The sequence below is a fragment of the Pleurodeles waltl genome, chromosome 10, assembly GCF_031143425.1.
Source record: "Pleurodeles waltl isolate 20211129_DDA chromosome 10, aPleWal1.hap1.20221129, whole genome shotgun sequence".
Taxonomy (NCBI): Eukaryota; Metazoa; Chordata; class Amphibia; order Caudata; family Salamandridae; genus Pleurodeles; species Pleurodeles waltl.
This window is the reverse complement of record NC_090449.1, coordinates 71,387,004-71,414,053: the sequence shown is the minus strand read 5'-3', so window position 1 is coordinate 71,414,053 and position 27,050 is coordinate 71,387,004. Positions and strand designations below refer to the sequence as shown.

Below are 27,050 nucleotides of genomic sequence, written 5' to 3'. Positions count from 1 at the left end.
GATCACTCGATCATTGACTTCAGTAACCATAATCCTTCTGCAATAATAATTATCAATAAATCATTGCAACCATTTGCACCCATTACATTTAATAATACTCAGGCCTCCAGGACTCTTAGAAGGGGGCCCCTGGGAGAAAACTTTTGTGCACCTGCAGTTATTTATTTCTATTTTATTTATTTCATTTTTACAACTTGAGCAAAAGCACTTTTATGGTTACGTAGATTAGTTCATAGAAAGTGGATTTCTCTATCTGGATATAAATGTATGTTCATAAAAACTAAATACTCCCACCTTTGTGTGTGATCCTGGAACACTTAAAACAGAAAAAAACTCCTGAGCAAGGCAAACAAAATAGGTCTACATAAAATCAAATTTTGATTGATGCTTTTTTTTTTTTAATGTGACAAAAACTTCAAACCACCCAATATAACATTAGAAATGGATCTAAGAAGACCTTTAAGTATTACTGCCCAAGACCTTTGTTGTTTGCTACTTGCTGTCGCTTTAATGTCGCTTTAAACCGTGACCCACGCCCTCGTCGCGAGCCGCCTGGACTACGGCAACACCCTCTACGCCGGGACCACAGCCAAACTCCAAAATCGCCTACAACGCATTCAAAACGCCTCGGCCCGCCTCATCCTCGACGTACCCCGCAGCAGCCACATCTCCGCACACCTGAGACACCTGCATTGGCTCCCAGTCAGCAAAAGGATCACCTTCCGACTTCTCACCCACGCACACACAGCCCTCCACGACAAGGGACCGGAATACCTCAACAGACGCCTCAACTTCTACGTCCCCACCCGCCCCCTCCGCTCCTCTGGCCTCGCACTCGCCGCCGTCCCTCGCATCCGACGCTCCACGGCGGGTGGGAGATCTTTCTCCTTCCTGGCGGCCAAGACCTGGAACTCCCTCCCCACCAGCCTCAGGACCACCCAGGACCACTCCGCTTTCCGGAGACTCCTAAAGACCTGGCTGTTCGAGCAGCGATAACCACCCCCTTTGTCCCTAGCGCCTTGAGACCCGCACGGGTGAGTAGCGCGCTTTATAAATGCTAATGATTTGATTTAATGCTAACCATGAAACTCTGCAGTCCCAGCATGCATCACAGTGACAATTGTCCCTTTAGTTTTCTTTTTCCAGCTTTGTGGAAAAGGATATTGGAACACATGACTTTACCATTACAAGTATCATTGAAGACAGTTGGATACCTAGTGTATACATCAAAAATGTCTCTGCAGAATTAAAACAATTGAGAGGATGTTTTCATACTCGCCCCCCCTTCAAAATAAGATTTTCTTCTTTCTCTGTAGTCCCTACATTCTGACGAGAATTGTCTAGGGTTTGAAGGGTCACTTGGTAATTCGAGCTAGATTTGTCAGCACTTTATCTTTTGTTCCCCCTTTTCACACCAAGGATCACAGTTGTCTATATGGGCAGAAAATATGAGTTAATATTGGGTTTGATGTATAAACCCTTTAAGATTGCAGTTCGAGATATGTCTGCCATCTGGATATTTTTATAAAGTCTTGCAGTCTTAATTTACCATCCAGACAACCAGGTTTGTCCATGCCAGACCAACTTGCACTTTGACCAGCTAGGTGCAAATAACTTAGGAGCAGATGCCTTCCAGTCTAGGACTGATTTACTCTAAAAATGCTTTGCCTGCCTAGTATCTAGAGCCATCTTTTTATACCAGCCAATGGCCAGGATATTCATTAACCCTGCCCACTAACAAAAGTCCCTTTATCCTGTGCACACAGGAATACGGTGGAATGCCTCAGACCAGGCTTCATGATGTGGCACCCTCTCTGGCTGGTATTCTGCATTCCAAAATCTCCTCACGCCATTGATACTTGGGTGTCCAAATGTTTTTTTGCTATTAGTGCTACCTGACACACAAACAGCTTGCACGATTGCCTGTTAAGCTCATTGATGTAGAGCCACACATCTGAATTTAGATTCCTCCCTGGAGGTAGTAACATCCCCTTCAAGTGTATAGTGCTTTACAAAAACAGATAAATTAACACTCTTCTGACACTGCACAACCTTCACTTGAAAGTACCATTCTCTGGTCAGCATTAACAAAGCTGGTGACCAATCAATAGCCTTACTTGTTTTTGCTTTTTATGTAGACTTCTGCAGACGAGGCCATAGCAGGAGCAGCAGAGATAACGGACAGAACAAGACATAAGGTAGGTCAACTTTTATTTTCAGTGTTTTGATACTGCAGTCACAAATCATGTCATTTTCTTGTGAACACCTTGGTGCATTTATAAGGAAATGCCTTATTCACTTAAGAATGTTTGTGGCTGAAAACAAGCCTCAATTTATTACTTAGAACACACACCACCCTTATTCCATGGGCATTCTTTTAGTAAAAAAAGACTAAAATCTAGAGTCCACCTATCAGATTATCCCACCCTACTGAGAGAAGTTCCAGTACTTCATAATTTCTATTGCACGTTGTGCTAGGGAGTCTCAACTGAGCTCTGCTCATTTTTTTTTTTTTTTTTTTGGAATAGATTTTACCACTATGTTTGGAATTATTCACTGTCCTACAGTGTTTTTTCACACTGTGAACACCTCTGGCCTGACATTATCTTATAATGCCTGACAGAGAGAGGAAAAGTCTCTTCAGAGCCTGCAGTGCATGTGGGAAGAAAAGACTCCACTCTGAGGACCCACATAGAAATGGAAACTGTATATATTGCCTCTATCCTGATCATTCTGCTACAGAATGCAAGGTATGTCGTACTTTTTCTTCAAAAACTCTGAAGGATAGAGGGGGAAGACTGCTCATATGGCTGCAAAAGCTTTAAAAAAGTCTCAGATTCAGACAGCGAGGAATCCTCCTGGTCTTCCAAAAAGTCCCAAAAGTGGCAAAGATCACCTAATTCTGAAAAAGGTTGAGAACAACCCTCTAAAGCTTTTAAAAATACCTCACAGGGGTCTGGTGAAGGCTGCAGCCTATCGACATTGCCTCATTAATAAGTCTTCATCAAATTCAAGACACTGGACTTCAAATTCAAAGGGGGTTTCTAAACCTTCTTCAGAGCCATCCACATCTCCACTGAAGGTAATTACCACATTTAAAAAGCCTTCTTCAGCTCCTCCAAATGAAACTGTTGATGAAGTCATCGTCAACGAGGACATATACGGCGGCTGTATCAGCGACACCAACATCTACTGTTCCAGTCTTTCTACTATTGCTTCCTGCTTGTCGACGGTATCTAAAACCAGACTGTCGATGCTCAAGATAAATCTGTCATCTATGCCATTTGACGACCAGGTTCGCACCCTCGCTGACGGAGACAACTTCGTTTACGGCAACACCGTTGACGAGGAAAAAAATTAAAAAGGGGACGTAACACCACATGCCACGTCTTCAAGTAAGGTCACGCCCGTACTTCCGGCCCATCTATTAGAGGAAGATTTGGATGACGATGGACCATTTGGGGCGGCTCATAGTCCTCCGCTCCAGGTCAAGTATCAAAAGGAAGAAGACTAATATAACCAACAGTATGACAATCTGTAGTATTCTCCTCCGAGAGAGCAAACAGATGTGGCAGAGGATATGGTGTGTATTCCAGGATCCCTTATCACTGATCTCCAACTTAGGTTGTTGGACTACAAAAACAGGTTTCGGTCAACATCGCAGTCAGAGAACATTCCAACAGAACCCCCACCGCCAGTACCTTATCTCGCTACCCCTGTATTGTGACCTATGTCTTCGCCAAAATCAGCAATGAGTACCCTGCTACAGGATACAGACTCCTCTAAGGAGGAGAGGGAGGAAGGTGAGCTCCAGGACACGCAGTCTGAATAGGATAACTATATATTACCAACCCCAACATCTCCATCGCCTAGACATTGAGGGTTTCCATAATCTGCGTGAAAGAGCAGCAAAAAGATTTGCGCTGCCCATGCCATCTAAACTAATGGACTGCTTCCTCTATGATTTTAAGGAGCCCGTTCAAGAGTGTACCCTCCATACCATAGTGAGTTACATCTGGGAGGAAGGTCTAAAAGTGATGAAGAACCTGGCTACTGTAACTGCGGTCTTACCAAGGTTAGACAAAGTTTATGGGATCACCATCCGGGGTCGTGGGGGAAATCCTTTTCAATGGCATGGTATAGAATATTCGCCTACGCTTTTGCACCCATTCCCCCTGAATTCGAGAATGCTCATAAAGATTAAGATAGAATGTTGCAGACTAATCTTCATAGCCCCATATTGACCTCGCCAACATTGGTTCTCGGAACTGCTCCTGTTCTCTGAGAGAGACCCCATTCCGCTGAAGCTCTCACCAGATCTCACCCGGGCCCCAAATTACTGAAATTACCAGCTTGGCTACTGAACACAATGAGTTTGTCCACTTACATATTCACCCAGGCTGTAGGAGAATACTTTCAGAGGCCAAGGCGGATAGCTGAAACAAAACATACTCTCTAAAGTGGAAAAGATTTTGTTCATGGTGTCAGAAAGAACAAATAGATCCACTATTGTCCCCACCAGAAGAGATATTGCCCTATCTTCAGGGTTAGCTCATGCATCCATTAGAGTGCACCTGGCGGCCATATCTCATTTCAGACGTTCACCGACATCTCCGTCTTTATGGTCCTCCAGGTTAATAAAACAGTTTCTGAAAGGAGTCTTTTTTATTTTTATTTTTTTTTTTATTTTTTTTTTTAGAGTTTTTCTGCCAGGATGACCTCCCCCCACCCTCCTGGCAACTCAACACGATTCTATCTTGGCTCATAAGACATCCATTTGAACCCATTCTCAAAGCAGAATTGAAACACTTATTGTGGAAAGTTGCTCTTGTAGTGGCTCTTACTTTTGCTAGACACATCAGCAAGATCCAGGCTCTTACCATTCAAGAGCCTTTCCTTCAATTTAAAGACGACCCAGTAATCCTTCGCACAAAACCAGTTTGTTCCCAAAGTACCATCGGACTTCCACCTTAATGAACCTTTGATCTTAAAGACTTTCTTCCCCAAATCCGACATCTCCAGCAGAAAGGGCTCTTCACTCGCTGGACATCAAACAATGTATTACGTTTTATTTGGAGAAAACCAAACATTTTCGCAAGTCAAACCAGTTATATGTTACTTAAAGCACCCCACGAAAGGGCCAATCCCTTTTTGAAACAAGGCATAGCAAGATGGATAGTAGCTTCTATAAAGTTTTGTCACCAGACAGCAGAAGGAATTTGCAAACTACAGTACGAGCCCATTCCATGAGATCTGTCTCACAATCAATGGCATTGTTCGCAGGTGTACCCCTACAAGACATTTGCAGAGTGGCCACCTGGAAGAGTACACACACGTTTACAAGACACTACTGTGTGTCACTAGGTGATGTGGCTGTAGGACAGGCGGTCCTGCTGCATCTGTTCCAGTATCGATGAGCTAACTCTACCTCCCACCTTCCCTGTTTTCTGGTACTGCACATTGCATATTTTCATACTTGTGTTTTTTTATGTAGGTATCATTGTTTACGAACATGAATAATTGTGCTTATAAGTGACAGCATCTTTGCATGTTAGAATACATATATGCTTTATCAGATAAAATATGTATCTTTCACCAGTTCTAATGATTTATTGTCAACGCAGTGTGCCGTAAATACTGCTTTATAGTCTGATTCAAGCATGTGAATCTATGAAAGTTCCAATACTGGAGTAAGAAAATAAGTTACTTACCTGTAACTATAGTTCTCCAGTATTGGAATTTTTCATAGTCACTTGCGACCCACCCACCTCGCCGGAGAAGTTCACCTTACTTCTCTCAGTATATTTTTAAGGATACGCACTAGTGCTTGGAAAATCTAAGGTACTGGAGCTTCTCTCAGGAGGGTTCTAGTGGGTGGGATCATCTGATTGGTGGGCTCGAGTTTAGTCTTTTTTTTACTTAATGACTTGGATAGATTACTTAAGAGTAAGGCAGTAAGCCTTTATTATTATGTCTATAGATACATGATCTTTTCTAAGGTATCGGGGACTCATCTTGACGACGGGGATTGATTCAAGCATGTGAATATATGAAAAATTCCAATCATGGAGATCTATAGTTACAGATAAGTAACTTATTTTCTTCTCTTCCAGTCTTATATATATATATATATATAAGGGCCTTGGTTTGACTTATACTGGGTGCTCTCTTGTGTCTGGACAAAGCTATACCCCTCGGAAGAGCTCTAATGAGAGCGAAACACATGTCAGGGGTTGCTTTACTCATTCCAGGTTGGCTTGGACGGTATTTGACCAGTCCAAAGCTGTAATACTGTGCCTGGAGTGGTAAATGGCTTTTGTCATTTTACAGCTTGGCGAGGATGACACTGTGTCAATCCTATGCTTAAAGATTTTGCTGTACAAATGGCAAAAGACTTTGTCACTATCTAGCTCGGCGAGGATAGCACTGTGCTGATCCTATGCTTAAAAACTTTGCTAGATAAACAGACATTTGAGGTGAGCAAATCTAGAGTGTTGCAGAGTGCTCCTTACTAGAGCAGCTCTCCACCTTAAATTGGGAACTTCCCAGAGTTCTCCTTTGTTTTTTGCATAATTTATGTGTCACTCTAACCCTGAAAGGGCCTTGGTTTATTTATATATATATATATATATATATATATATATATATATATATATATATATATATATATTATACACACCACCACACTCCAGGAGGAAATTATTTATTTTTATTGCAGTCAGGATTAAATCAAAATCCTTCACCACTGACGCGTTTCGACCTACTGGTCTTGATCACAGTAACTTAGTCCTATCTCCATGTCTCCTATTTATAGTGTCTCTCCTATGACCCCTATTGGTGCATTGTGGGACATGTAGTCTATTAAAAATAAATTAAATGTTGTGCATTAAAAACCAAGATCCCCACAACCACAGAACGTGCCCTACGCTACACAAATTGTCTAAATGAATATGTGCAAAGAATATCACTATTCACAACAATCATTATGTCCATTTCTATTTTGTTGGTACTATTAACCTTGCTTAATACAATTACCTTTGTGGTTGCTATATGTACCTGATAATAGATTGGTGCACTTATCTATTATTGTTTTCATACTTTCTCATATACATCCTAAATTTACCTCATTTTCTCCTTGATATTTATCTATAAATGTCCTCTATCCACACATCCACAGGTAATCTTATCTAATAACTGTTAGCAAGAGCGTTATATATCCTCAACCTACAGATGATAATGCAATTCTTCATCCCCATTCAGACCCCTCGGGCTTTTGGTTTTGAGCTGTATTATGAACCGTGACTCCAAACGTCTCAGTTGTAACTCTCTATCTCCTCCCCTTTCATTGCTTTCTACACTCTCAATACCAAAAAAATCTCATGTCTGTCCATTTAGCTCCATCATGAGTCATAAGGTGTTTTGCAATAGCATAGGTTGTATCCTTATTTTGCACGGCTCTAATGTGTTCCAAAATGCGTTTTTTCAAAGGACAAATTGTACTGCCCACATAACGCAGACCACATGTGCATTGAATCACATATACCACATAATTGGAGTTGCATGTTGTAGGAAGTTGGCTCTGTGCATGCTATTCCTTACTTTGAAATAGCACATACAGAGTCCAAGGGTTCCCCTTAGAGGTAAAATAGTGGTAAAAATAGATAATACTAATGCTCTATTTTGTGGTAGTGTGGTCGAGCAGTAGGCTTATCCAAGGAGTAGTGTTAAGCATTTGTTGCACATACACATAGACAATAAATGAGATACACACACTCAGAGACAAATCCAGCCAATAGGTTTTTATATAGAAAAATATCTTTTCTTAGTTTATTTTAAGAACCACAGGTTCAAATTCTACATGTAATATCTCATTCGAAAGGTATTGCAGGTAAGTACTTTAGGAACTTCAAATCATCAAAATTGCATGTATACTTTTCAAGTTATTCACAAATAGCTGTTTTAAAAGTGGACACTTAGTGCAATTCTCACAGTTCCTAGGGGAGGTAAGTATTTGTTAGGTTAACCAGGTAAGTAAGACACTTACAGGGCTTAGTTCTTGGTCCAAGGTAGCCCACCGTTGGGGGTTCAGAGCAACCCCAAAGTCACCACACCAGCAGCTCAGGGCCGGTCAGGTGCAGAGTTCAAAGTGGTGCCCAAAACACATAGGCTAGAATGGAGAGAAGGGGGTGCCCCGGTTCCGGTCTGTTTGCAGGTAAGTACCCGCGTCTTCGGAGGGCAGACCAGGGGGGTTTTGTAGGGCACCGGGGGGGACACAAGTCCACACAGAAATTTCACCCTCAGCAGCGCGCGGGGGCGGCCGGGTGCAGTGTAGGAACAGGCGTCGGGTTCGCAATGTTAGTCTATGAGAGATCTCGGGATCTCTTCAGCGCTGCAGGCAGGCAAGGGGGGGATTCCTCGGGGAAACCTCCACTTGGGCAAGGGAGAGGGACTCCTGGGGGTCACTTCTCCAGTGAAAGTCCGGTCCTTCAGGTCCTGGGGGCTGCGGGTGCAGGGTCTCTCCCAGGCGTCGGGACTTTAGGTTCAAAGAGTCGCGGTCAGGGGAAGCCTCGGGATTCCCTCTGCAGGCGGCGCTGTGGGGGCTCAGGGGGGACAGGTTTTTGTACTCACAGTCTTAGAGTAGTCCTGGGGTCCCTCCTGAGGTGTTGGATCGCCACCAGTCGAGTCGGGGTCGCCGGGTGCAGTGTTGCAAGTCTCACGCTTCTTGCGGGGAGCTTGCAGGGATCTTTAAAGTTGCTGGAAACAAAGTTGCAGCTTTTCTTGGAGCAGGTCCGCTGTCCTCGGGAGTTTCTTGTCTTTTCGAAGCAGGGGCAGTCCTCAGAGGATGTCGAGGTCGCTGGTCCCTTCGGAAGGCGTCGCTGGAGCAGGATCTTTGGAAGGCAGGAGACAGGCCGGTGAGTTTCTGGAGCCAAGGCAGTTGTCGTCTTCTGGTCTTCCGCTGCAGGGGTTTTCAGCTGGGCAGTCCTTCTTCTGGTTGCAGGAATCTAATTTTCTAGGGTTCAGGGTAGCCCTTAAATACTAAATTTAAGGGCGTGTTTAGGTCTGGGGGGTTAGTAGCCAATGGCTACTAGCCCTGAGGGTGGGTACACCCTCTTTGTGCCTCCTCCCAAGGGGAGGGGGTCACAATCCTAACCCTATTGGGGGAATCCTCCATCTGCAAGATGGAGGATTTCTAAAAGTTAGAGTCACCTCAGCTCAGGACACCTTAGGGGCTGTCCTGACTGGCCAGTGACTCCTCCTTGTTTTTCTCATTATTTTCTCCGGCCTTGCCGCCAAAAGTGGGGCCTGGCCGGAGGGGGCGGGCAACTCCACTAGCTGGAGTGTCCTGCTGGGCTGGCACAAAGGAGGTGAGCCTTTGAGGCTCACCGCCAGGTGTGACAATTCCTGCCTGGGAGAGGTGTTAGCATCTCCACCCAGTGCAGGCTTTGTTACTGGCCTCAGAGTGACAAAGGCACTCTCCCCATGGGGCCAGCAACATGTCTCGGTTTGTGGCAGGCTGCTAAAACTAGTCAGCCTACACAGATAGTCGGTTAAGTTTCAGGGGGCACCTCTAAGGTGCCCTCTGTGGTGTATTTTACAATAAAATGTACACTGGCATCAGAGTGCATTTATTGTGCTGAGAAGTTTGATACCAAACTTCCCAGTTTTCAGTGTAGCCATTATGGTGCTGTGGAGTTCGTGTTTGACAGACTCCCAGACCATATACTCTTATGGCTACCCTGCACTTACAATGTCTAAGGTTTTGTTTAGACACTGTAGGGGTACCATGCTCATGCACTGGTACCCTCACCTATGGTATAGTGCACCCTGCCTTAGGGCTGTAAGGCCTGCTAGAGGGGTGTCTTACCTATACTGCATAGGCAGTGAGAGGCTGGCATGGCACCCTGAGGGGAGTGCCATGTCGACTTACTCGTTTTGTCCTCACTAGCACACACAAGCTGGTAAGCAGTGTGTCTGTGCTGAGTGAGAGGTCTCCAGGGTGGCATAAGACATGCTGCAGCCCTTAGAGACCTTCCTTGGCATCAGGGCCCTTGGTACTAGAAGTACCAGTTACAAGGGACTTATCTGGATGCCAGGGTCTGCCAATTGTGGATACAAAAGTACAGGTTAGGGAAAGAACACTGGTGCTGGGGCCTGGTTAGCAGGCCTCAGCACACTTTCAATTGTAAACATAGCATCAGCAAAGGCAAAAAGTCAGGGGGCAACCATGCCAAGGAGGCATTTCCTTACACAACCCCCCCCCAAACGAAAGAGGATGAGACTAACCTTTCCCAAGAGAGTCTTCATTTTCTAAGTGGAAGAACCTGGAAAGGCCATCTGCATTGGCATGGGCAGTCCCAGGTCTGTGTTCCACTATAAAGTCCATTCCCTGTAGGGAGATGGACCACCTCAACAGTTTAGGATTTTCACCTTTCATTTGCATCAGCCATTTGAGAGGTCTGTGGTCAGTTTGAACTAGGAAGTGAGTCCCAAAGAGGTATGGTCTCAGCTTCTTCAGGGACCAAACCACAGCAAAGGCCTCCCTCTCAATGGCACTCCAACGCTGCTCCCTGGGGAGTAACCTCCTGCTAATGAAAGCAACAGGCTGGTCAAGGCCATCATCATTTGTTTGGGACAAAACTGCCCCTATCCCATGTTCAGAGGCATCAGTCTGCACAATGAACTGCTTAGAATAATCTGGAGCTTTGAGAACTGGTGCTGAGCACATGGCTTGTTTCAGGGTGTCAAAGGCCTGTTGGCAGTCCACAGTCCAGTTCACTTTCTTGGGCATTTTCTTGGAGGTGAGTTCAGTGAGGGCTGTCACAATGGATCCATATCCCTTCACAAACCTCCTGTAGTACCCAGTCAAGCCAAGGAATGCCCTGACTTGAGTCTGGGTTTTTGGAGCTACCCAGTCCAGAATAGTCTGGATCTTGGGTTGGAGTGGCTGAACTTGGCCTCCACCTACAAGGTGTCCCAAGTAAACCACAGTTCCCTGCCCTATCTGGCATTTGGATGCCTTGATAGAGAGGCCTGCAGATTGCAGAGCCTTCAAAACCTTCCTCAGGTGGACCAGGTGATCCTGCCAGGTGGAGCTAAAGACAGCAATATCATCAAGATAAGCTGTGCTAAAGGACTCCAAGCCAGCAAGGACTTGATTCACCAACCTTTGGAAGGTGGCAGGGGCATTCTTTAAACCAAAAGGCATAACAGTAAACTGATAATGCCCATCAGGTGTGGAGAATGCTGTCTTTTCTTTTGCTCCAGGTGCCATTTTTATTTGCCAGTACCCTGCTGTCAAGTCAAAGGTACTTAGAAATTTGGCAGCACCTAATTTATCAATGAGCTCATCAGCTCTTGGAATTGGATGGGCATCTGTCTTGGTGACAGAATTGAGCCCTCTGTAGTCCACACAAAACCTCATCTCTTTCTTTCCATCTTTGGTGTGAGGTTTGGGGACTAAGACCACTGGGCTAGCCCAGGGGCTGTCAGAGCGCTCAATCACTCCCAATTCCAGCATCTTGTGGACTTCCACCTTGATGCTTTCCTTAACATGGTCAGACTGTCTGAAGATTTTGTTCTTGACAGGCATGCTGTCCCCTGTGTCCACATCATGGGTACACAGGTGGGTCTGACCAGGGGTTAGGGAGAAAAGCTCAGGAAACTGTTGTAGGACTCTCCTACAATCAGCCTGCTGTTGGCCAGAGAGGGTGTCTGAGTAGATCACTCCATCTACTGTGCCATCTTTTGGGTCTGATGACAGAAGATCAGGGAGAGGTTCACTCTCTGCCTCCTGATCCTCATCTGTTACCATTAACAGATTCACATCAGCCCTGTCATGGAAGAGCTTAAGGCGGTTCACATGGATCACCCTCTTGGGGCTCCTGCTTGTGCCCAGGTCCACCAGGTAGGTGACCTGACTCTTCCTCTCTAGCACTGGGTAAGGGCCACTCCATTTGTCCTGGAGTGCCCTGGGAGCCACAGGCTCCAGAACCCAGACTTTCTGCCCTGGTTGGAACTCAACCAGTGCAGCCTTTTGGTCATACCAAAACTTCTGGAGCTGTTGGCTGGCCTCAAGGTTTTTGGTTGCCTTTTCCATGTACTCTGCCATTCTAGAGCGAAGGCCAAGTACATAGTCCACTATGTCCTGTTTAGGCTCATGGAGAGGTCTCTCCCAGCCTTCTTTAACAAGGGCAAGTGGTCCCCTTACAGGATGACCAAACAGAAGTTCAAAGGGTGAGAATCCTACTCCCTTCTGTGGTACCTCCCTGTAAGCGAAAAGCAGACATGGCAGGAGGACATCCCATCTCCTTTTGAGTTTTTCTGGGAGCCCCATGATCATGCCTTTTAATGTCTTGTTGAATCTCTCAACTAAGCCATTAGTTTGTGGATGGTAGGGTGTAGTGAATTTATAAGTCACTCCACACTCATTCCACATGTGCTTTAGGTATGCTGACATGAAGTTGGTACCTCTGTCAGACACCACCTCCTTAGGGAAACCCACTCTGGTAAAGATACCAATGAGGGCCTTGGCTACTGCAGGGGCAGTAGTCGACCTAAGGGGAATAGCTTCAGGATACCTGGTAGCATGATCGACTACTACCAGGATATACATATTTCCTGAGGCTGTGGGAGGTTCTAGTGGACCAACTATGTCCACACCCACTCTTTCAAAGGGCACCCCCACCACTGGAAGTGGAATGAGGGGGGCCTTTGGATGCCCACCTGTCTTACCACTGGCTTGACAGGTGGGGCAGGAGAGGCAAAACTCCTTAACCATGTTGGACATATTGGGCCAGTAGAAGTGGTTGACTAACCTCTCCCACGTCTTGGTTTGTCCCAAATGTCCAGCAAGGGGAATGTCATGGGCCAATGTTAGGATGAACTTCCTGAACAGCTGAGGCACTACCACTCTCCTAGTGGCACCAGGTTTGGGGTCTCTGGCCTCAGAGTACAGGAGTCCATCTTCCCAATAGACCCTATGTGTTCCATTTTTCTTGCCCTTGGACTCTTCAGCAGCTTGCTGCCTAAGGCCTTCAAGAGAGGGACAGGTTTCTTGTCCCTTACACAGCTCCTCCCTTGAGGGTCCCCCTGGGCCTAAGAGCTCAACCTGGTAAGGTTCAAGCTCCAAAGGCTCAGTTCCCTCAGAGGGCAGAACTTCTTCCTGAGAAGAGAGGTTCCCTTTCTTTTGCTGTGTTGCAGTTGGTTTCCCAACTGACTTTCCTGTTCTCTTGGTAGGCTGGGCCATTTTTCCAGACTCCAGCTCTACTTTTTCACCCTGTGCCTTGCACTGTGCTCTGGTTTTCACACACACCAGTTCAGGGATACCCAGCATTGCTGCATGGGTTTTTAGTTCTACCTCAGCCCATGCTGAGGACTCCAGGTCATTTCCAAGCAGACAGTCCACTGGGATATTTGAGGAGACCACCACCTGTTTCAGGCCATTGACCCCTCCCCATTCTAAAGTAACCATTGCCATGGGATGTACTTTTCTCTGATTGTCAGCGTTGGTGACTGTGTAAGTTTTTCCAGTCAGGTATTGGCCAGGGGAAACCAGTTTCTCTGTCACCATGGTGACACTGGCACCTGTATCCCTCAGGCCCTCTATTCTAGTCCCATTAATCAAGAGTTGCTGTCTGTATTTTTGCATGTTAGGCGGCCAGACAGCTAGTGTGGCTAAATCCACCCCACCCTCGGAAACTAGAGTAGCTTCAGTGTGGACCCTGATTTGCTCTGGGCACACTGTTGATCCCACTTGGAGACTAGCCATACCAGTGTTACCTGGATGGGAGTTTGGGGTGGAACCTTTCTTGGGACAGGCCTTGTCTCCAGTTTGGTGTCCATGCTGTTTACAGCTATGACACCAGGCCTTTTTGGGATCAAAGTTTTTACCCTTGTACCCATTGTTTTGTGAAGAGGCTCTGGGCCCACCCTCCTGTGCAGGTTTTTGGGGGCCTGTAGAAGACTCTTTACTATTTTTAGTTTTGGTTGTCTCATCACCCTTCTGCTGGGGAGTCTTTGTGACCCCTTTCTTTTGGTCACCCCCTGTTGAAGTCTTGGACACCCTTGTCTTGACCCAATGGTCCGCCTTCTTTCCCAATTCTTGGGGAGAAATTGGTCCTAGGTCTACCAGATGCTGATGCAGTTTATCATTGAAACAATTACTTAACAGGTGTTCTTTCACAAATAAATTATACAGCCCATCATAATTACTTACACCACTGCCTTGAATCCAACCATCTAGTGTTTTCACTGAGTAGTCAACAAAGTCAACCCAGGTCTGGCTCGAGGATTTTTGAGCCCCCCTGAACCTAATCCTGTACTCCTCAGTGGAGAATCCAAAGCCCTCAATCAGGGTACCCTTCATGAGGTCATAGGATTCTGCATCTTGTCCAGAGAGTGTGAGGAGTCTATCCCTACACTTTCCTGTGAACATTTCCCAAAGGAGAGCACCCCAGTGAGATCTGTTCACTTTTCTGGTTACACAAGCCCTCTCAAAAGCTGTGAACCATTTGGTGATGTCATCACCATCTTCATATTTAGTTACAATCCCTTTAGGGATTTTCAACATGTCAGGAGAATCTCTGACCCTATTTATGTTGCTGCCACCATTGATGGGTCCTAGGCCCATCTCTTGTCTTTCCCTCTCTATGGCTAGGATCTGTCTTTCCAAAGCCAATCTTTTGGCCATCCTGGCTAACTGGATGTCCTCTTCACTGGGGCTATCCTCAGTGATTTCAGAGGTGTTGGTCTCTCCTGTGAGGGAACCAGCATCTCTGACTATTATTTTTGGAGTCAGGGTTTGAGGGACCCTGTTCTCCCTAGATAGGATTGGTAGGGGGGAATTGTCCTCCAAGTCACTATCCTCTTCCTCTGAGTTGCCACCCTCAGAGGGGTTGGCCTTTTCAAACTCTGCCAAAAGCTCCTGGAGCTGTATTTTGGTAGGTTTGGGGCCCATTGTTATTTTCTTTATTTTACAGAGTGACCTTAGCTCCCTCATCTTAAGATGGAGGTAAGGTGTGGTGTCGAGTTCCACCACAGTCACATCTGTGCTAGACATTTTGTTTCTAAAAGTTGGAATACTTTTAAGAATCTACAACTGTTTCTAGAATCTAATTTCAAACTTTTAACAAACTTTTAAACTCTAAAAGACAATGCTAAACAGGGACTTAACACACAAGGCCCTAGCAGGACTTTTAAGAATTTAGAAAACTTTTCAAATTGCAAAAATCAATTTCTAATGACAATTTTTGAATTTGTCGTGTGATCAGGTATTGGCTGAGTAGTCCAGCAAATGCAAAGTCTTGTACCCCACCGCTGATCCACCAATGTAGGAAGTTGGCTCTGTATGTGCTATTTCAAAGTAAGGAATAGCATGCACAGAGTCCAAGGGTTCCCCTTAGAGGTAAAATAGTGGTAAAAATAGATAATACTAATGCTCTATTTTGTGGTAGTGTGGTCGAGCAGTAGGCTTATCCAAGGAGTAGTGTTAAGCATTTGTTGCACATACACATAGACAATAAATGAGATACACACACTCAGAGACAAATCCAGCCAATAGGTTTTTATATAGAAAAATATCTTTTCTTAGTTTATTTTAAGAACCACAGGTTCAAATTCTACATGTAATATCTCATTCGAAAGGTATTGCAGGTAAGTACTTTAGGAACTTCAAATCATCAAAATTGCATGTATACTTTTCAAGTTATTCACAAATAGCTGTTTTAAAAGTGGACACTTAGTGCAATTCTCACAGTTCCTAGGGGAGGTAAGTATTTGTTAGGTTAACCAGGTAAGTAAGACACTTACAGGGCTTAGTTCTTGGTCCAAGGTAGCCCACCGTTGGGGGTTCAGAGCAACCCCAAAGTCACCACACCAGCAGCTCAGGGCCGGTCAGGTGCAGAGTTCAAAGTGGTGCCCAAAACACATAGGCTAGAATGGAGAGAAGGGGGTGCCCCGGTTCCGGTCTGTTTGCAGGTAAGTACCCGCGTCTTCGGAGGGCAGACCAGGGGGGTTTTGTAGGGCACCGGGGGGGACACAAGTCCACACAGAAATTTCACCCTCAGCAGCGCGGGGGCGGCCGGGTGCAGTGTAGGAACAGGCGTCGGGTTCGCAATGTTAGTCTATGAGAGATCTCGGGATCTCTTCAGCGCTGCAGGCAGGCAAGGGGGGGATTCCTCGGGGAAACCTCCACTTGGGCAAGGGAGAGGGACTCCTGGGGGTCACTTCTCCAGTGAAAGTCCGGTCCTTCAGGTCCTGGGGGCTGCGGGTGCAGGGTCTCTCCCAGGCGTCGGGACTTTAGGTTCAAAGAGTCGCGGTCAGGGGAAGCCTCGGGATTCCCTCTGCAGGCGGCGCTGTGGGGGCTCAGGGGGGACAGGTTTTTGTACTCACAGTCTTAGAGTAGTCCTGGGGTCCCTCCTGAGGTGTTGGATCGCCACCAGTCGAGTCGGGGTCGCCGGGTGCAGTGTTGCAAGTCTCACGCTTCTTGCGGGGAGCTTGCAGGGATCTTTAAAGTTGCTGGAAACAAAGTTGCAGCTTTTCTTGGAGCAGGTCCGCTGTCCTCGGGAGTTTCTTGTCTTTTCGAAGCAGGGGCAGTCCTCAGAGGATGTCGAGGTCGCTGGTCCCTTCGGAAGGCGTCGCTGGAGCAGGATCTTTGGAAGGCAGGAGACAGGCCGGTGAGTTTCTGGAGCCAAGGCAGTTGTCGTCTTCTGGTCTTCCGCTGCAGGGGTTTTCAGCTGGGCAGTCCTTCTTCTGGTTGCAGGAATCTAATTTTCTAGGGTTCAGGGTAGCCCTTAAATACTAAATTTAAGGGCGTGTTTAGGTCTGGGGGGTTAGTAGCCAATGGCTACTAGCCCTGAGGGTGGGTACACCCTCTTTGTGCCTCCTCCCAAGGGGAGGGGGTCACAATCCTAACCCTATTGGGGGAATCCTCCATCTGCAAGATGGAGGATTTCTAAAAGTTAGTCACCTCAGCTCAGGACACCTTAGGGGCTGTCCTGACTGGCCAGTGACTCCTCCTTGTTTTTCTCATTATTTTCTCCGGCCTTGCCGCCAAAAGTGGGGCCTGGCCGGAGGGGGCGGGCAACTCCACTAGCTGGAGTGTCCTGCTGGGCTGGCACAAAGGAGGTGAGCCTTTGAGGCTCACCGCCAGGTGTGACAATTCCTGCCTGGGAGAGGTGTTAGCATCTCCACCCAGTGCAGGCTTTGTTACTGGCCTCAGAGTGACAAAGGCACTCTCCCCATGGGGCCAGCAACATGTCTCGGTTTGTGGCAGGCTGCTAAAACTAGTCAGCCTACACAGATAGTCGGTTAAGTTTCAGGGGGCACCTCTAAGGTGCCCTCTGTGGTGTATTTTACAATAAAATGTACACTGGCATCAGAGTGCATTTATTGTGCTGAGAAGTTTGATACCAAACTTCCCAGTTTTCAGTGTAGCCATTATGGTGCTGTGGAGTTCGTGTTTGACAGACTCCCAGACCATATACTCTTATGGCTACCCTGCACTTACAATGTCTAAGGTTTTGTTTAGACACTGTAGGGGTACCATGCTCATGCACTGGTACCCTCACCTATGGTATAGTGCACCCTGCCTTAGGGCTGTAAGGCCTGCTAGAGGGGTGTCTTACCTATACTGCATAGGCAGTGAGAGGCTGGCATGGCACCCTGAGGGGAGTGCCATGTCGACTTACTCGTTTTGTCCTCACTAGCACACACAAGCTGGTAAGCAGTGTGTCTGTGCTGAGTGAGAGGTCTCCAGGGTGGCATAAGACATGCTGCAGCCCTTAGAGACCTTCCTTGGCATCAGGGCCCTTGGTACTAGAAGTACCAGTTACAAGGGACTTATCTGGATGCCAGGGTCTGCCAATTGTGGATACAAAAGTACAGGTTAGGGAAAGAACACTGGTGCTGGGGCCTGGTTAGCAGGCCTCAGCACACTTTCAATTGTAAACATAGCATCAGCAAAGGCAAAAAGTCAGGGGGCAACCATGCCAAGGAGGCATTTCCTTACACATGTGATCTTTTTGTTGATAGTCATCTTGTTGCCACCAGAGTCCTCGAATTCCTTCACATTCATCCCAATGCGACATGCTTTGCACTTCTTACAGCAAACAAAACCATTTGTTTGGCTCGAGAGCCAGTTTGACTGTTCTTTGATCTGAAAGTGACTATTAACCAAAAGGTCCTGTAGAGATGGTACTTTTTTTATAGGTAACCATAGGTTTCTCCCCAACCAACTTTCCCACCTCTGGGTCCTTCCTTATAATGTACCAATATTTCCTCAGAATTTTCGAGAGTGCGGTGGTGAAGTTGCTTGCAACTGTTTGTTTTTGGATATATATATATATATATATATAAGATGAGGAAGATGGCAGTCCTCCAGTTTATAAAGGAAATGTTAGATTTAAAAGAGAAAGTATTGATGGCATTAACTCCATAGCAGGGATGGCGTGGTAGAAGACATTTCACTGACTATTGCTCTCAATTTAGCATTTCCTGCAGTAATCTGAGTATTGTCTTCTACTGTACATCAGAAATCAGGCTCATAGTATCTACTGTGCGAGTTCTACCTTGATCCAGAGAATGGCTTAATACAAGTGTGGTACTCTGCAAATGTAAGATGTATTTCTGGACTCTTTGCCTGCAAGAAACTGCAGCATTATTTTTAGGTTTACCTAAGCATTATTCAAAGGTATATTAAATATATGGATAGTCACTCAGTAAGGAATAACCAGCCTGTGAAGACATGGGGCTTGCTACAATTTGAAAACAAAATCAATTGGCAAGCTTAACCTGGTTTCTCCAGCAGTCTCCGGAGTCAATGTTTAAGAAAAATAAGAATTGTGATAATTATAATTTCCTTCCAATGCAGAGCATTTCATAAGTAATTTTTTATCTCGCAGCCACAGCTCCCAATAGCGCTTTAAAAAAATCTGTCTCACCGGACTAATGGAATGCAGACAACCCTTCAACTGTTTGACTTTTAAGTTGGCAGCTGTACATGTCTTATTTAATGTTGTTTTCTAGTATGACGTCTTCATTAAATTGGTAAGCAATGAACAATTCTGAGAGTCTGATATCTTTTCTTTTCCTAATATAAATTCAGTGATGCTTATTGTGCTTAACCTTTTTAACTAAAAAATAACTGAAGTTAAAACAAGAACTGTCCCTTAAATATTTTTCTGAGTCTTTTGAAAAGAGAAAGTTGAAAGGAAAAAGATAGCCAGATAACCCTAAGTAAAGACATTCGACTGTGCCTCTGAGGCACTTAGACTGCTTCTGAGTAGTATAGTGCCATTTTGTGTTTGACAGTTATTGTACCATGTGCGTGCAAGGATCCAATATTTGTCTTTTCAGACTTGAATGTTTCAGATTTTGAGGTTTTCTTAAGCTTCATGTGATTTGTTTTGGGAAGCCCCAATTGTATAAATCGTTTTATTGCTCTCTTCCATTCACTTGTCGTTCCTCTTCTGTTCTCTTAGTCCTATGTCAACACGTGTATTGCTTGTGATAGGACAGGACCAAACAAAAAAAAAAGACAACCATGGAGTATGCATAGTATTTTGTCGGACATCACCCATGAATGTGAGACCTTTTCTTGGGATGGTCATTGGTTCTGTGGCAGTTCCGTTTTTGGATAACTTTGTTTACCTCTGCCATCATTCTTATATTTCAGTTGGATAAATACGTTACTTTAAATTTTTGACTCTCTAGTGTTAGAAAGGATGACCAGTTAAGGCTTACTTTGAAGTAGAGGTTACCAATTCAGATTCCGTATAGCAAAGTAATTAGCACTTCATGTGCTGAAGTTGTTAGACTCAGTACTAGATCTTCGAGGCGGAGTAGGGCTTTTACTTACTGGCAATTAAAAATTAAAAGTGTAAATTATGATACAAATTTTTGCCTGTATACCCAGAAGAAGCTAGCCCCTTCTGGGGCAAACATAGTTTCAATTAAAGCATTGAAATAATAGCCTCTAGTTCAATTATTGGTCCTAAACCCGTGGTCTTTAAACACTGACTCTGAAGGCTTTGGAACACGTTGGCTTTACCATTCTGTTGGTAAATGGAAAGCAGTCAGCGGAACATGTTTGCTGTACATCAGGTCATATGTTTCAAACACTCCTTTGCCACATTCTCAAGGAAAGACGCTCAGGGTTTCAGGTGCTATTTTTGAGTTTAAACAAAAATAGTTTAAAATTGTACAGAATTCAAACATTTTCAAACAGAAACATGACCTCCTTAGAGCTTAAATGATATACATAGGGGTCATGAGGGTGCATACTTACTAGTGCTGATGCAGGAAAGCGACTGATGCTTCATAAGCCAGGTAGTACTTTTTTGTGGTCTCCTTTACTTACAGGTTGGATGGGCTGCAGAAATCTGTTTTTCTTGGGCCTGCCCTCCAAACAGGTCTTCAATCAGCGGAGCATTGTGCACAGGAGCAACTCTTCCCACTTGGGGCAGTCTATCTTATCTACCACAGGGCACAGCAGCAAGGTATTTAAGTAATCTAGGCCAAGCCTACGTTCAGTTTGACAGGCCAAATTTCAGCAGAGATTACGGTCATAGCAATGTCAACGTGGGAATCCTGACCACTCAAACAGATGTTGAGCTCTATTAAATAGCTGTTTCTTTAAGGAAAGGGTTGCTTCAGGAATCTTGTTCTCTAATGGAAAAAAAATCCAGTTGTCCCTTAGGCTTTCATGCAGTTAAATAAATCTTAGTAGGGTACTTATTATAGCAGACCTCTGTTAATTCGCCTTTCCAATTACGAATGGGCTCTTGTTATATCAAGGTCTGAATTATGACCGGATGAAAATTTGCACTTCTACATTCAGAGGCTGGAAGTAGGTGGGAAGCTGTAGCTTGACATTTAGAAAGCTCGGAGTCTGGGTGCACCCATAAATTTATATGTATAAAGATATGTACCATCGTTCATTTTTTTTATTTTTTATTTTTTAACCATACTTGAACATTTTTGAAGTTTACACCTGAGAGGAAGGGAGTAAAAGGTTTCTCTGTGGGGGAGGGGTGTAGGGAAATTGAATAGCAGTTGCTCAGCAGATCTTGCATCATCAAATATCCCAATTGATATTTGCTCATGTGAAAATGGAATGTACAAAAGTTTGTGAGTACGGTTTCTAGAACTACTTCTATACAGTCTTCAGAATCTTTGAAAGTCATAAATCTTCATGAATTTAAGGACGTATATCTATGGTTGCACCTTCGACTTTCTTTAAGAATTGGGTCCTTAATTTTTAGTTTTGTCTAAAGGTTTGACACTGATAGCCTATTAGTTTTTTTTTTTTTTTTTTAACAGGCCTCATTCTCAATTACAGGTCGGCACCTTTGACTTCCATGGTTCAGGGGCGACCGGTTCAGAAGTGTTGAGTTTTCTTTACCGGAGCAGTTGCGGTAGAGGGGGAGCTGCGTGCAGAGGCTGCAGTGGTTGTCAGGGAGTCCAGGAGTGGTTAAACCACGATGGACTGACTATAAGGCTAGGGAGCCTTCTTTGGCACCGTTGTCCCACTTCAACTCTGGTTGGAGACCGTGGATGCAGAGTTGACTTTCGGTGTCTGGTGTCGGTTGTTCCAGAGGCTTCAGAGTCCCTTCTTTGGAGTTTGCTGGAGAACCGGTCTGCTGTTCATGGGAGGTCTTGTCTTTTTTTTGAAGGCAGGAAGTTCTCCCGGGTTTCTTGAGTCACAGCTGCAGGACGTGTCGACTTTGGTGCAGATTTTTAACCAGGGATGCAGACAGGTCGGCGGGCTTCGTACCAGGTAGGTGCTTCTTTTTCTCTTCTTCTGCTACTCTTCGGTGCCCTTGGTCCTCTTAGGTCATCAGGATCTGCTTCTCTGGTGCCAGGGGCTTCCCTAAATACTGAATTTAGGGGTGTTAGGTATGTGTAGGGTACTTGTCAATGGACTGCTGACCCATGGCGTCACTATGCCCGCTATATGACCACTTCCTGTGGGAAGGTAGCATAACCCTTTCCCAGGACTCCGAAGTACGCCATCACAAAGACTGCTACTTATAAAAAAGATAGTGTCCAACTCGCAGTAGTGCACCTTAGGGGTGGTACTAGACTGTGGGTGGCTTGCCTACCCGGGTGGCAAGTGGACTTTGGAGGGGGGTTGGCTTCCTCTCCAGTGAGGGGAGCCAGATTCGAATTTCAAAGGCAGCAATCCCTTGAGGCTTGCCGCCTTAGGAAGGTAATCAGCAGGTCATCCTGTGGGTAGGGGTGTTACTCCCTATTTCTGGGCAGGCTTTTGTTCTGGGCCTCCTCAGAGCAGAATGCCCTCACCTTGGGGAGCTATAACCGTGTCTCAGGTGGCAGTCTGGTAGAAACTAGTCAGCAAGCAGACCAGAGGCTAGTAAGGTTTCAGGGGGGGCAGCTCTAAGATGCGTTCTGGGTGCAGGTAGTGGCAAATCAGAAACTGGCATCAGTGTGGGTCCACCAATGCAAGATGTTTGATACCCCATCTTCAGGGACACCATCAAGTAGCTGGGGAACTTGTATTGACTAGTGTTCAGCACATGCATTTAAAATGGCTTCCCTGGTCACTTACGTCTTAGAATCGACCGACTTAGTAGGGACATAGCTGCTCATGCTGATATGCCCTCACATGTAATATAAGGTCCCTGCCTTAGGGCTGTAAGGCCTGCTACAGGGGTGACTTGCATATTTTGCATGCAATGTGAAGGGATATGTTTTCACCTTTGTCTGCACCAAGACACGAAGCCTGCAACGGTAGCCTGCCATGTGCTTGATGAGGTGTCCCTTAGGGTGGCACAAATCGGCCCTCTTTTGCACCTCAGGCCCTAAGTACCAGGGGTACCATTTACTAGGGACATACAGAGGGTGCTTAAGGATATGCCAATTGGGGAAAGAATTGTACAGTTTAGGGAAAGAGTTCTGGAACTGGGGACTTGGTTAGCACTTTCAGTTCGAAATCACATCGGGTACAAGGCAAAAAGTAGGGGGGGGGGGGGACCATATGTCAAATGAAAATTTGTTTTGTGGTCCAAATCATTGAAACGTCTTAGGCCGGAGTCCACAGCTTCCAGTAATGACTTGGTGAGTGATAAAAGTTGAGAGCCAATGCTCTAGTTAAGACAATTGAAACCTAGCACAACACACACAGGAATGAGTTAATTGTAAAATCAGAACATAATTTGGTGCCATCAAGGGATTTTGAACAGCTGAAAGCTTTAATAAACAGACCATCCCTCTTGTTTTGCAGGCAGCCAACAAGTATTTCACCCTATGTATAGGACTATATCTGATAGATTCTAGTTGCTGATTCTTTACCTTTTGAATCCTCCCAGGCGTCAGACGAGATCTGGAAGATTTTTGTGAGCGATACCCCTGCGTGTCGTTGGGTGGTGTCGATCTGCTCCCAGTCTGTTGTCGACCACCCTGGATATGATATTGTGGTTCCTACAGAGGCGCCACCCCAGCGCTCCCACGTCGGTTCTTTTCTTTCTGCACCAGCAAGTGGTGATCCGAAAAGAAATTTTTGACTGGAATTATTTTTTTATTTTTTTATTTTTTGTCTAGTGTTTTACGAGTGTTCTACTCCTGTTGCGTCTAGGACGTCCTCCAGAAAGACTGGCTTCAAGCCCTCTGGATCCTGTCATCGGGCAATGTCTGTAACGGATCAACATCTTGTGTCTGGTGCCTGGAGCAGCCACAACCCAAATTCATGCTCAGTGTCAGGCTATGAACTGAAGGCTTTGAGGGAGTGGTCACTGAAGCTGATGGCAGCCTAACGCTAGACTCCACGCAAGTCGAGACCTCGGTTGAGAGGAAGGTCCCGGATTGGTCACGGAGTCGTCCTTCATTGTCATCCCACTCCAAGTCCTTGGGCGATCGGGTAAGTTGGGGCATCAGAAGGTGTCCAAGAAGTCGAAGCGTTCAAGTTCTCCTTGTCTGTGGGCCGAGGAGACGAGGTAATGTCAACGCTCTACGGCTCGTTCTGCAGAATCTTTGCCAAAGCCGACTGCACGCATTGCTGAGTTTCAGAGAGCTGGAGTGATCCCTGCCCATCTCTGAGTTGTACTAGGCCATGTTCCTCATTTTTGGGCAGCCTGACACCGCTGGAGCACCTTTTGGCCCCGCACAATCAGAAGGGGCGTCTTCGGGTTCTACGCCATTGGCTACTGCCTCAGCACTGAGAGGCTCCCATAGATCCAGTGCTGAATCTGGACCAGTCGTAACACCCTGACCTTTCTTGCCGCCATCCGTGCCCATGGGCTGCGCCATACTCCTTATTACCCCTGACTCCAACACGGAGCCAGATGGGTGTCGTGCGACTCAGACGCCAGAAGGAGCTTTGCGTCCTAGATAGGATCCTTAGCCTTTTTACTATGGGTTCAAGATCAGGGATGAATGGAAGGGATTGCAGGAACCTTTACAATGCCAGCCCCATGAAGGAATGGACTGGCGTTAAGACTTGGATGATGCCAGCGGACTGGATACTTCTCCAGAGACTGGCATGCTTTCTTCCCCTACCATGGGTAGAGGAGGGAGAGTGTTTTGCTATAGTCGTGAGTAGAGCAGCTGAGGTCCTGGATCTTTAACTGCCTTCGGTGGCCAACAAGAGGAATCTCTTGACAGAGGTGCTGCAACCAGGAGCTTCCACCTCAGAAACCCTGCTCTTGCGCAGTGAGGCCCTCACAGATGTCCTACTGGCCACACACACACACTCGCACACTCGCTCTCATTCAGTGAGGCCCTCACAGATGTCCTGCTGGGTACACACACACCCCAACTTTCCTAGGCAGACTGTCCCCTACCATGGGCCTGTTGCCTGCAGAATTCGCTGTCAACCACTGACAATCCATGTCAGACAGGTGGAGTTTGCAGATAGTCCAAAGAGGACTATTCCCTCCCCTTCGACTTCCCCTCCATGCCACCATTCTATGATTGCATGTCTGTGGATCATTTGTCCCTTCTCCGTGAGGAAGTTACAGCTCTCTTGGCCAAGTGAGCCATAGGGAGGGTACTCATCCAAGAAGTAGGTTATGATTCCTATTTCTCATACTTTCTGGACCACAAAAAAAGGACAAGGGTCTTCTTGAGGAAGTGATTGAGGGACTGAAGGTCTGCGATAAGGCGGAGAAGCTCAAGATGCTCATACTGGCTCATTTTATCTGCCCTGGACCCAGGAGACTGGATGGTAGCGTTGGACTTGCAGGATGCTTACTTTACATATCCCCATCCTGCCTGCCCACAGATGTTACTTGCAGCTCACAGTAGGCCATGAACACTTTCAGTTCACCGTGCTTCCCTTTGGTCTTACCAGCACCCCTCTGGTGTTCACCAGGACACCAGGGGTTTCACTCTTCCCCTATCTCAATCACTGGCTGAAGGTGGAATCGCCCTAGGCTGTCGTTTCCCCCCTCCAGACTACGGCGGACCTCCTGCATTTGCTAGGGTTTACTGTAAAGGTGCTGAAGTCCCACTTGACTTCCTCTGAGAATCTCCCTTTCATTGTAGCTGTTCTGGACACAGTGCAGTTTCGGGCTTTGCCCCATAGGGGCGACTTAAGGTTATTCAGGTTATGATACTGATGTTTCAGCCTCTATCCTGGATTTCAGGGAGAATGACTGAGGCTGCTGGGCCTCATTGCCTCCTGCATGCTGCTGGTGGCACATGCCAGATGGCATATGCAGGCTCTGCAGTGGGACCTGAAGTTCCAGTGGGTGCAACATCAGGGGACTCTCCCCAACAAGGTCCAGATCTCAAAGGGAAATGCAAAAGATCTGCATTGGTGGTGAAAAAAACCGTGATTGGGTCAGAGGCAGATCCCTCTCCGTTCCCCAACCAGATCTGACAGCAGTGACAGATGCATCACCCCTGGGATGTGGCTACCATCCAGGAGAGGTGGAGATGAGGTAGCTGGTCTCTGATGGAATCCGGACTCCACATCAGCTTGTTGGAGCTTTGTGCGATCCGGCTACCATTGAAAACATTTCTTCTCTATCAAGGGAAAGATGGTGTAGCTGTTACCGGACAACACCACTGCCATGTGGTACTGCAAGAAGCAGGGTGGGTTGGAATTGTGGACCCTTTGTCAAGAGGCTCTAGACATGGCTGTAACAGTAGGGCAAATCCCTGGTGGTTTAACATCTGGCAGGATCTCTGAATGCCAGAGAGGACGAACTTGGGTGAAAATGCCAAGGTGATCAGATGACATCGCCACTCGGAGGTGGCGCAAGGTCTTTCAGCAGTGGGAAGGGCCTTGGTTAGATCTGTTCGCCTCTGCAGAGAATGCGCAATGTCAGCAGTTTTGCGCGTTGAAGTTTCAAGGTGGCAATCGCACAGATACTTTGTCTCAAGTGGAACGCAGGGCTCCTAAATGCCTTTCCACCCATACCACTGCTGCCCAGAGTTCTCAAGAAGATCAAGAACATCCGTGCCCAAGTATTCCTTGTGTCTCTGGACTGGGCACAGAAAGTTTGGTATCATGAGCTGCTGAGCATGTCCATCGAGCCTCTGATCAGACTGCCTCTTCTGGAGGATCTTCTGTCGCAGCATCATGGGAGGGTCTTGTACCCGAACCGGTCTACTCTTTGACTTCTTGTGTGGAGATTGAGCAATGACAGTTAACAGCTTTTGCTCTTTCTCCCTAAGTCTGTAACGTAATCTTAGCAACCAGGCATCCCTCCACCAAACGGTATATGCCTATCGTTGGAAGAAATTTGTGGCACCGTGCATAGACAAGTCTGACTTCCTTTCTGCCCCTCTTGCTGTGGTCCTGTTGTTCATTCTTTCCCTGGCCCAGTGGGCTCTGCTACGGGTACACTAAACAGACATCTGTCTGCTTTTTTGATGTTGCCGGATCAAGCTTCTTTGCTTAAGTCTCATTTATTCATAGGTTCATAAAACGCCTTAATCATCTCTTTCCTCCATCTCCATTCATTATGCCCCAATTTGTTTTTGATATTTCTGATGTGTGCTCCTTACGAGCCTTTCCACAATTGTCCTCTCAGGCTTCTCACTCTGAAAACAGTCTTCCCTGTGGCCATTATATCTGCCCGCAGGGTGAG

At 46.2% G+C, this 27,050-nt stretch overlaps 1 protein-coding gene across 5 annotated transcripts in view; it reads left to right on the top strand.

The window, feature by feature from the left end:
* Positions 1 to 27,050, top strand: part of E4F1 (E4F transcription factor 1) — a 336,452-nt gene that overhangs the window by 283,707 nt on the left and 25,695 nt on the right. For all 5 annotated transcript variants that reach the window (XM_069209720.1, XM_069209718.1, XM_069209721.1 and 2 more), the window contains one exon: positions 2,139 to 2,198. In XM_069209720.1, coding sequence (XP_069065821.1) covers positions 2,139 to 2,198 — 60 coding nt within the window. The remainder of the gene's footprint in view (positions 1 to 2,138; positions 2,199 to 27,050) is intronic.